This window comes from Protopterus annectens, chromosome 12.part0 (genome assembly GCF_019279795.1).
Source record: "Protopterus annectens isolate FY-2018-M chromosome 12.part0, PAN1.0, whole genome shotgun sequence".
Lineage (NCBI taxonomy): Eukaryota > Metazoa > Chordata > Ceratodontiformes > Protopteridae > Protopterus > Protopterus annectens.
In genome coordinates, this window is record NC_056746.1 from 413,584,101 (window position 1) to 413,595,720 (window position 11,620).

Below are 11,620 nucleotides of genomic sequence, written 5' to 3' on the forward strand. Positions count from 1 at the left end.
TACCAAGTTTGCGTTTTTATTTACAAACTCCATCAGATGTGGGCGTTACAACTAACAACTCTTGGGCTTCTAAACTCAAGAGTTGTTAGTTGTAACGCCCACATCAGAAGAAGCATTTCTAAACGAAAACGCAAACTTGGTACATTAATGTGGAGTATTTGAAACGTGTTATTCAGTGTCTAATAAAATTCATGTTCTCAGTCCTCATTTGTACTGTGGCTTCATTGTTTCATCATGCTGGTACCTGTTTGAGGTATAACTATAGCTGTGCGACACTCAGTGGGCATGAAGCCTGAAAATAATCAGCCCTTGCAACACTTGAACCCAGGACCCTGCACACCATAACCACAGCAATTGACCACTAAGCCATCTGAGCTGGTTCGGGGGAACCACTGGACACCAAGGAATGCCCTACATGTCATGGTGGCACAAACATTACTATAGGGATCAGGGGGATACACTAGATACCAGGGAATACTCAAAAATGCCCTAGGGCACAGAAGAGCATACAGGGATGAGGCAACAACCAGATTCATTCCGAAGTGCCATAACAGCACAGACTTCATAAGGGTAATGGAGGCTTGGGGGAATCTAGTAGACCACAAGGGATGACTCTTTAAAGTGCCATTACAGCATTGACACTGTAATAGGGATCAGGGTTGGGTGCTGCACTACACTACCAGGGCATAGTACATACATGCCGTAATGCCACTAAAGTATTACGGGAGTAGGGAAACCATGGGAGGGTAGGGACAGGTAACCAGGGCTATGGTGTGTATGTGTTTTGTGTATGTGTATAAGAAAGAGTGTGACTAGAGGGGAAATTCCATTTCCTACATGAGCATCAGGTTTCTACCCCAGTGTGCAGATTAGCCATCATCTATAAATTGCAGTAGTAACTGTGATTCAGGAAATATGCAAATTAGCATATGAGGTATTTTCCTAAACCACAAATGAATGCATCGTCCTGGGAGGGCATTTCTAGTATGAGCTATATGGCGTGTGCTAGTAGGTTTAATGAATTCCTGGATATCATAAGGGATCTGATCACACTAGCTGAAAATTCCTTATTGTATAACCGTCATATCTGCAATAATCGAAAAAAACTTCTTTTTGTCTCACCATCATATCTGTGCAGTAAGTGAAAAAAGCCTATTTGTCTCATCTTAATTTCCAAAGACATCTCCACTAGATCAAAAAAGTGTTATTTCCCCTTTATTCGTATTTCATCAGATCCATTATTAAATATAATGTAGCTTTTGGAATATATTTATCTAAATGTATCACTCCACTTGGGAGAATAACTTAAAAGATCAGTGACCTTAAATATCCAAGTCATCAGGCCTTCTCTCTATACTCAGTCTCTTATAGACTCATTTGTAGAGACCTGTCTCTAGCCTTTTGGGTCATGAAAGTTCCACACCTTTTTAACCTACTATTCTTTTACAGAACAAATACTACTTTGAATACCTGATACCTGATTAAAGGAACTAAACCTTAATCAACAGATACATAAGAAATGTTGGCATGAGAGATTTGTATCCCAGTTTATCCTTCACTTCTGGATTAAACTTCCTGTACACGCCAAGCAGAGTAGCACCATTGCCATCTTCAAGGTGAATATAGATAACTGGGTGAGCAACCTCAGTTCTTCCTGGTCTAGCTTATTTTCCCCTCATTGAGGCTGGAAAGAATTTTTGAACAGGGGTTTGGCTAGACATGCAGTGATCTGCAGACCGACTATCTAGTACTGCCTATGAACCTATAAACTATTATGCTAATAATTGCTTATTGTTTGTCTTTTTTTTGGCTGGCAGAGCTGATCATTAGGTCTTCTCATTCATCGGTTCTACTGGACCTGCTTTAGCCTCCCCCTGAGCTAACCCTAACAAAGTCCAGGCCAGTGAGGAGATTCATGATCCTGGTGCAGCACTGCACTGCTGCTGGGAGCATTTTTGTATTTTCCCCTCTAATTTCCCCTTCCTCATTTGGCAACCCATAACATCCTAGGAGAAACCATCAATGAGGTGCTCCAGCGTATTGTTCTGGCTCTCTGGCAACTCAACACCCTTAAGTGTGCCTCTGGTTCCATCTAACACAAAGTGCACATGAATGAGTGTCCCCCAAGATGAATGTACCCATCTTCTCTCGCTAGTACTTCAGACACCCAAGCTGCTATTCAAACCCAAATCAACTTAACCATGGTCAGGGCTTTATCACTCTGTCTTGTTTCTGGTTGGTATGCTAATGACTGTGGTGATTGCACACCCAGACTGGTTGGAAATATTATGAATAAGCAGTTAGAGGTTTTGTTTCACATGAGTTACCTGAATACACTGTTAGGGATAATGGCACTCAGTTTGTCACAAGAGGGAGAAAAGGCTAATTAGTTGCTCAGTCAGACTTTCCTGGTAATCAGACATCAATAGATAAATAAACCAATGGTTTATGCTTGATTAGCAGCTTCAGTTTTCCTTACACATGCAGTGATGTAATTTCTTTACAATAAAACCAAATCTACATTAGAGAGAGAGGTTTTTAAAAGCGTAATCCATTGAACGACCATCACCTAAAAGCACAGTAAGTTAAATCACAACTCCAAAACAGTGTAAGAAACTTCTCTGTGTAGAAGATTTTCAGTCCATATATCTCTAGTTAATCACTGTATATTAATCAGATCAGGCATTAGTAGTAGAAGTAGCAAACTTAAACTTGTCTTAAGTTAAAAAAAAAATAAAAAAATAAAAATAATAAAAAATAATATAATTGCACAGAATTACTAAGTATTCAAAAGTAATCCAAGCAAGGCAGGCTGCCTGTTTCCAGTCGAAAATCCTTTATTAAGTACAGAGACAAGCGATCCAAGTAAAACAAAAATAGATTAATAGTTTCCTCACAAGCTATCTAAATATATATATACTTTTTATCAGGCAAGGGAGTGGTTTATTGTGTTGTAAAACAAAGTGTTATTGGTACACATGTTAAATTCACGTCCCTTCCCCCATCATTGTGACATTTGAACTGGCCCTGCACTGTACAAATATATGAACAAACTGGCATTGTTCACTAGTTCCACATTTTCTAATACCCAGATTTCTAAATGCGTTATCATAGATGACAAGTTCATAATACCCATTACCTAATGTGCACTAACTGGTCTGACAGATCCTGTTTTCTGATGTGGAATCCTAAACTGATTTTAAATGAAAATTTTTGAAATTTGACCATCTTTTAGATGTCGCAATTAGTCAAAGCTAGCTGTTTTTTCTGTAAATGCCACAGTTAGTCAAAGATGAGTGCTTTTTCTATAAAATAATTAGGGTCCTTTAAGCCTGCCTAGTTTGTACTGGTGTATTAATATGCAAAGAATAATCAAAGGGTTTAAGTCGTCATCCCTACTGTATGCATCATTTTCCAAACTGAGTTGTAATGGTAACACACTGAGCAGGATAGACTAGACTTCCCTGTCTCCAAAAACAGTCTCCATCACCTCATGTGGGATCCCCAGATGTTCACAGGAAAGATGAGTGGCAAAATCCCTCTATCATGTTTTGGGTTTATCCCTGGACTTTTTCTCAGTGGAGCAACCCTCACAAAGTACCCAAACCATATCTGTTAACTCATCTCAGCTCATGGGATTGGTGGTTATTCTCAGAGGTCGTCCTAGATGGTTGAGTTCCTGACGTTTTTACAGAAAATTACCCTAGTTATTTTTTAAATGAGCTTCTTTTCTCTACCTGTGTACAAGATGTCATCTTTTAAGTTAGTAGACAAAACTCTTAATCATTGCTGAGATGAGGACATGGACTGAGCAGTAGTGAGAACTTTGGCCTATGATTCGGTGTTTTCTTCTCTGCCACATCCACAACACCTGTAGACCTGCCAGTAATGCGGCCATCTGCAAGTTCATCTCTAAATCTGGTTTACCCTTACATGTCAACCAAACCTCAAAATACATAAACTCCTCCCCATGAGGCAGGAGCTTCCATTTAGCTACAGTGAGTAATCCACTCTTTTCCAGGCTAGAACCATGACCTCTGGTCCTCTGATTTGGAAGTGCCGATTATCATCTCAGCTACTTTATGCTCGGCATTCAGTCCCCCATTACATGCTGGAGATTGGTTATTTTAGGTTATGGGAATAACATCTGCAAATAAAGTTGTGACCCTCACAATTCCAGACAGATTGGATGCCCAAGGAAGCAATGAAGGCAACAATTATAAACAGCACACATTTTATTCGGCACATTCATAAGGAAATGAATAACTACAATAGCAACTGACTGTTAAAACACACATTTTATTTTGTAACACACATTTTATTTTGTATGTCTGTAAGGGAAATGAAAAACACAGTCTCATATGACTTTTAAAATTTAAACAGCAACTTCAAGTTTTTCTCCAGTACATGTCCATGATCTGTTTAGCCCTTCCAACAATGGGATCCACTTAAAACCATAGTCTAACACTGCAGATTCCAGCTCTGAGTGGTAGGTAACTCTACCATATATACTTTTGAAACAGGCCCCGAACAGGCTGTCAGAATCTCACTGTGACTATCTTTATTTGAAAAAAAAAACTAGCTTCCTGTCTTTTGCTTGCAAGCTTCCTCCATATACATCATAGTATTTGGCAATTTAGTAGTGTATACAAATCAATGTTATGACTAACATTCTTTGAGAATGTTCCCACACAACAGTCACTTGCCTTGCACTTAAAGCTCCATAACACTTTCCTTCACCCAGCATGTTACAGGATACTCTTCTGACCTTAGTATAAGAATCACAAACTGAATGCTGACCTTTATTGCATATTTCTTAATGCTAAGAATGTAGGCAAAACTCACTCACTCCCTCTCTCTCTCTCTCTCTCTCTCTATCTCTCTCTCTCTCTCTTTCAATCACTCATTTCCCCTCTCTGTCTCATTCACTCCTTCCCCCCTCTCTCAACTCTTTCCTCCCCTCTTTCTCACTCACTTCTTCCTGCTCTCACTCACTCACTAATGTCACCCCCTCTCACTCACTTCCTCTTTCTCTCTCTGTGTCACTCTCACTCACTTCTCCCTCCCTCACTCACCCCTTCTCTCTACCCCTCACTCACTCCTCCTACTCCCTCACTCCTTTCCCCTCCCCTCTCACTCCATTCCCTCTCTCTAGATCTGTCTCTCTCTCTCTCTCCCTTCTTCTCTCTCTCTGTTTCACTCTCTCTACGTCACTGACTCCCCCCCTCTCTGTCTCTCAATTCCCTCACTCCCTCCCATTCCTGTCTCTTTCTTTCTCTCTCCTCCCTCTACCCAGCTCTCTCCTGCCCCCTCCCCCTCTGTCTCCTGCCCCTTCCCTCTCTCTCTCTGTCCTCAACCCCTCTGCCCTCTCTCATCTTCTCTCTCACTGTTCTTCTCTCACCCCCCTCCAGCCACCTCCCTCTCTCTTTCTCTGCTCTCACCCCCTCTCCTCCCTCATCTTCTTTTCTCTGTGTCCATCTCTGTCTCTCTCTCTTTCCCTCCCTCTCTCTCCTCACCCCCTCTCTTCTCTCTCACTGTCCTTCTCTCTGTCTCTGTCTCACTTCCTTACCCTCTCTCACTCTGTCTCTTCCCTCTCTGTCCCTTTCTGTCTGTCCCTTCTACTCTCAGTTACTTCCCCCTCTCTATCACTCAATTACCTCTCTCTCTCTCTCACTCACTCCCCCTGTCTGTCTCTCTCTGTCTCTCCCTCCGGTCTCTGTCTGTGTCTCTCTCTTTTTCTTTTGCTTCCTCCCTTTCTCTCTATCCCTCTTTCCCCTTCCTCCCTCCCACGCTCTCTCTCTCTCTCTCTCTCACTCTTTCCCTTCCTGTCTCTGTGTCTCTCTGTCTCTCTCCCTTGCTGTCTCTTCCTTCCTTAAACACCTCTCTCTCTCTTCTTCCCTCTCTCATTCCCGTCCCCTCACTCCCTCTCTCACTCACATCCTCTTCCACTATTCCTTCCTTGTCTCTGTCACTTCTTCCCCCTCTCTCTCTCAATCTCTCTTCTCCCTCTCTTTCACTTCCTCCTCTCTATCTCTCTATTCCTCTCTCTCTCTCTCCCCCTCTCTGATCCTGATATGATTTAACTGCCCCCACAGGCATTTTCTTATCCGTTTGTAACAGCTACTCAATTTATGGATAACTAGTATGTCATTGTTTTTGAACATTAAGCCTTTGGCATAATTTATTTCTTCTGTGAGAGAAAATAATTTGTTACGTTCCTAAGTCATCATTTTTGTTCAGGCCATAATTGGACCAAAGGTAGTGGAGAAATGTCTAAAATACACCTTGGCATTTAGAACCCCATAACTTCTGGTGGCATTGGGACCCCAGACCATTAACTTAATTAAATTCTTTCCTAGATAGTCATGACAATATACTCTTGGTCATTTAGGATGTGTTGAAGGGATGTAGAAAGAAGATGACAAGCAAAACAAAGAAAACAAAAATGTTCTGGATAGCATGAGGAGGTAAAAATGGGAGGAAAAGGGAAGTACTGAGGTGTATGCCAGGGTGACCATAGATAACAGGGTTAGGGAGTGCCATGGAGGACTTTGCCTAGGGCTTTATATCATCTAAGGCTGCCCGTGCACTCACTGTCTATGGCATTACTTCGGGGCATGGCTTCCAAAAAGGGGGTGTGACCACTGAGGAAAAGGGTGTGTTTTTATTCTGCAGCAGGTGTGGCTTATTTGTCAGGAAATGGAAGGATGAAAAGGTGGCAACCCTAATTATATGTATGGCATTACTTCGGGGCATGGCTTCCAAAAAGGGGGTGTGACCACTGAGGAAAGGGGTGTGTTTTTATTCTGCAGCAGGTGTGGCTTATTTGTCAGGAAATGGAAGGATGAAAAGGTGGCAACCCTAATTATATGTGCTAAAGTTCTTTGGGTAACCAGAGTATTGGATCACAAAGAAACTGTGGATGTGACTCCAGTCATTTGATACCACACAGTGCAACATACTAGTTTACAGATTAGCAAGATTTAGACTGAGTTGTAGAATGGCAGCATAGGTAAAGGCAGTAGCACACAGAGTCATGGCAAATGGGGTGCAGTCAGAAGAAAAAATGGTGACCAAGTGGTACCACAGGGGTTCAGTCTTTTCACTGTCTTTATAAGCAATAATGCAGAATATCTATAAGGAAACTTCTGAATGTTTGACAACTACATGAAGTTATACAAGATGACCAACACAATAAAGTATATAAAACAGAGAGAGCTGGCAAGACTGGGTGATCACCTTTATCATGGTAGTTTAAATTCAGTGCAAAATAAATACCTTGTTAGTAAAATCCCAAGATGTGACAACAGCAACAGGTTAATGAGGTGTGAAGTAAGTGTTTTAGATAACCTAAATGTTGGCAAGCAATGTAGTACAGCAGCAATGAGGGTTGCTACAGTTTTTACCTGTGTTAAAGAAATGCATCACCAGTAAAAAAAATAAAGTTGTTATCCCTCTTTGGTTCAGTTCTGAAGACCTCAACTTTGTAAAGCAAAGTCAAGATGAGGGAGGCAATTCAGATGAGTCACAGTCGGTACCAGAAGCCATGAAAGATAAGACAGGCTAGCTCTGAGAGACATAGCCCTGACAGATACCCAGAAGGCCTGAATCGAGTTAGCTGAGGGCTGAAACGGAGTTACATTCTACTTTATCATCTCTCCCAGTGAGCTGGAAGATATCCCTAGGTGATAAACACCAAGGACACCAGCCCTTGTGCAAGAAACATCGTGCACATCAGTAGATCATTTGTGAATATGTTCTATACTGATAGTATTGCACACCAGGCATTGGGGCCAGAACTGTAGATAAGGTAAAATGTAAAATAAAAATCCAAACAGTGTGTGACCGCTCACCTCATCCCATCCATTCCACCCCAACTGACAATTTGGCTACAGACTAGCAGTCAATGGGAGAGGAAATTATTCAAATAGTAAAGAATGTTCTTGACAGCTAAGGTGAGAAGAGCTAAAATTATTACAGGGAAAGAGAGAGGGAGAGAGAGAGCAGTAAGTAGAGTGCTGCATGTGCAGTCTTGAAGAAATAAGGCATGGTGAGCATGATACAAGTTTTAAGTACCTCAGTAGAATCCAGATACTTCAAGTAGGCAGCATATTTTTTAAAAAAAGTGGTGCATGAGAGCAGTAGGTGCAGTTTGAACATACAGGCTGGGCGGCTCAGAGGAGATATAAGGAAGTTTTATTTCACAGGAAAAGTTCATAGGTTCATAGGTAGGTACTAGGCTATTGGCCCTAGGGCCTATATAAGCTTAGCCAAACAGTACCCTGGCTTTTGCCACCCAAGAAAATTATTTTCCTGTGCCTCTGTCAAGCAGAGCTACAGAAGTGATCCCCGGGGTGAATTTCCTATCTCCCATCCAATCATCAAGATTTTTCTTGAAAAGTGCTAATGAGGAGCTTTGTTTGATATAGACAGGTAGTTTGTTCCAGAGTATGGGAAGTCTCTGGGACAGGAATCTATCCCTCCAGCTTGTTCTGTTTATTGTGGTGACAAGGTTTAGGTCCCTAGAGCGTGTAGCTCGGAGGGATTGGGATTTCTTTACATGGAGCATGTCCAACAGCTCTGGGTTTGACATAGCTTTGTATGTTAGGCAGAGATCGCCTCGGAGTAGGCGATATGCGACAGAGTAAAGCTGGAGTTTTTTGAGACGGTCTCTGTAGGGCATCTATTTGAGGCTGGTAATCCTCTTTGTGAGGTATTTCTGTGGCCTTTCCAGTTGTTGTACATGTCTTGTGAGGTACATACCAAAAGGGGAGTTGTACTCTATATAATGGGTCTAATGAGTGATGAGTAGAGGGGAACAATTACCTCTTTTTTCCTGGATGAGAAACCTTTTGTGATGAGGTGTGCCACATAGAAGGATTTCTGACTACTGTAGCATTGTGATTGTCAAAGGAGAGACTACTGTCCACCTGTGTCCCAAGGTCTCTTATCACACTTTCGGTTTTAAGTAGACTACCGCCTATGTTGTAGTCCATGGGTACAGAGTTTTTACCAAAAGGTATGACAATGCACTTTTTGGCATTGAGCTTGAGACCATGGCTTTGACACCAGGCATCTGTCTCAGTGACAGTGGTGAATAAATTGACCCATTTTCCCAAAGAGAGGAAGTGAGGTCAAAATAATACAGGAATTCAAGAATGAATGTGATGGGCACAAGGCTTTTCCTATGGGAAACAAGGAAAAAAAGTAAGTTGCTTCTTGAGCAGCATCAACAGCTTATCTAAAAGATGGGGAATAGACAGACCAGATGAGACAACTAGAATTTATCTTTCAAAATCTATGTTTTGCTACTTCAGACATTGAATACTGTATAGCTGGAATCATATATCGTCCTCTAACTATTTTGGTGGGTGCACTTTAGATATAACCTTCGCCAGTGATCCTGAAATTATAGATTACTTTAGGCTTCAGCAGGCTGTCACCTTTTTTTTCTATGCTCTTGCTTCCTTTTTTGAACAAAGCTTCTTCACCATTCCATTCATTTAAGGGAGATTAATTCACATTTTCTTTAAAATGGTTAATAGATTTCTTACTAACTCTGTTGTTTGGTCATCATGTAGTAATTTTTAGTCTTTGTTTAAATGACATGCTGTACCATTTTGATTTTCTGTAATTTGCCAGACGTGTGACTCCACATGAAATATAACCAAACGGTACTGCAGACCTGAGTCTGAAAAATATCCACGTGGCTCAGTGCTCTACCTTGGTTAACAAATGCACATAAATAACTATTGTCTATGAAATGTGTTGTTTCTACCACACACCACTTAGGAAAGAGCTCAGTAAGTAATTAATAAACTGTAAATTTCATAAAAAGTAATGGACTGTTAGTCAACAGTAGCAGTGATAATGGTATTGCCAAACTTAAAAAAACAAACATGGACACGAAGAGCAGAAGCAGATTAGTAGAAATTTGTGTCTACACGATTAGAGTGTTTCCCTCGGAATTAGCTATAAAGCTAGATTTCACTGATTCCATGAATGAGGCAGATCTAGGTGCAAGTATGATTAACTAGATAACATTTTATTACCTGTATTGCAGATAAAAAGGCATCTCATTATTCCACAGCAATCCTGCAACACAACTGTCAACGTCTACTGCAGATTCAGAGTCTCCGAACTGTCCTAGCAACATGTCTGTCCTTTCATCGTTATCACTGCCAAACAGTGACATACTATTGGCTGTGCTGTTGGTTGTTGTTCTGGTAGCAGCGATACATCTGTTCATCCTGAAAAGAACAAGCATTTGTAAGCTACCTCCTGGACCAACACCTCTTCCTCTGATTGGAAATATGCACACTTTGGATCTCAAACGGCTTGACAAACACCTTATGAAGGTAGGTTATATTACTTTGACAGTACACTGCTTCATGGTGTAGCATTAACTGTTCATTATACAATAAGTCATCACTAGAATGTAGCTGTAAAGTATATAATAGAAATAAATGCATGTAGAAAATCGAAAGCAAAATATAATGAAAGGACAATGGTACACAGAAGAAAATGTATATCTACTGTCATTTAAAATTTTGCTAACCAGCAAACACTACTCTTGAATATTTAGTCATCTTTCAATAAAAATGAATCAAATTAATGATGCAGTAGTTTAAATACAGAAACAGCAATCTTTGACAGAAACCCAGTCCTGAACTATGGTCCCATTTGTGTTTTATTATCACAAAGTGAGTTACTTATTTAGGGATGAGTTCATGAATTATGGTTGAAAGTTAAACTTGTTGCACATGTTCTATATATCTCCGTGTACAGAATTCCAGTTACAAAACATCTGTTGTTCAATATTCTCTAAGCAAGTGCTGAGGTCATCATATTCAAATGGTTATCAAAACACTAATCCGCAAATAACTACACTATTATAAGGATATTATCAAAAGCCAGCAAATGTACCACCAAGCAAAGAGTATTAAGCAAGTTACACGAGTGCCAATTCTAGAGCATAGTAGTAGTCTGTACTGAAAGGTGTTGATGCATTAAACACTCAGTATTGCTACACTGTTTAAATCTCCTATATCCTATCCTTATGCACTCATTAGTATTTTCTATGTGTTGTTACATTCTTACTGTTCACTGGTGAACAACAGTCTTCATCTCCTTCCTCCCAGCTGAAGAATGACTCTCCATTACCTGTAGTTCAACCAAAAACATTGCTGCATTTAATCCTATTTTATAGGCACAAGATGTCTGTCATAGCTTATTACAGCCGAGTGACACTTCCTTGTGCCTCTGCAGTTACATCCTACTGATGCCTCAAGGCATCAGATATTTCATGTTCATATTTGTATCAGTAATTCCAAAACCATGTTAAATGTTATTGTTGTTGTATCTTTTGGCTTTTCCCAGTTAGGGGTCACCACAAAAACTATGTTAAATACAAAGTATTAAAACACTTCATCTTAAAGGTTACATAATGGCAAACATAACAGTATTGATAGTTGATCTCTGTTTAGTCCGGGTAAAGAGATATTAATTGTTGTTCGCATACTATTTATTTATATTGTCTTAACTTTCATATTTTTTCTAAATATCTTGACAGTCAAGTAGCACAAACAAAACCGCTTAGCCTCATATGAAATCTCACAGC

The 11,620-nt window shown here is 40.4% G+C and overlaps 1 protein-coding gene across 3 annotated transcripts in view; it reads left to right on the plus strand.

Annotated features, from left to right (window-relative positions):
* The window catches only part of LOC122816618 (cytochrome P450 2K6-like), a 659,285-nt gene that overhangs the window by 84,121 nt on the left and 563,544 nt on the right, over positions 1 to 11,620 (plus strand). For 2 of the 3 annotated variants that reach the window (XM_044089529.1, XM_044089526.1), the window contains one exon: positions 10,064 to 10,358. In XM_044089529.1, coding sequence (XP_043945464.1) covers positions 10,155 to 10,358 — 204 coding nt within the window. In that variant the 5' untranslated portion in view covers positions 10,064 to 10,154. The remainder of the gene's footprint in view (positions 1 to 10,063; positions 10,359 to 11,620) is intronic. The other variant, XM_044089527.1, reaches the window with a different exon arrangement.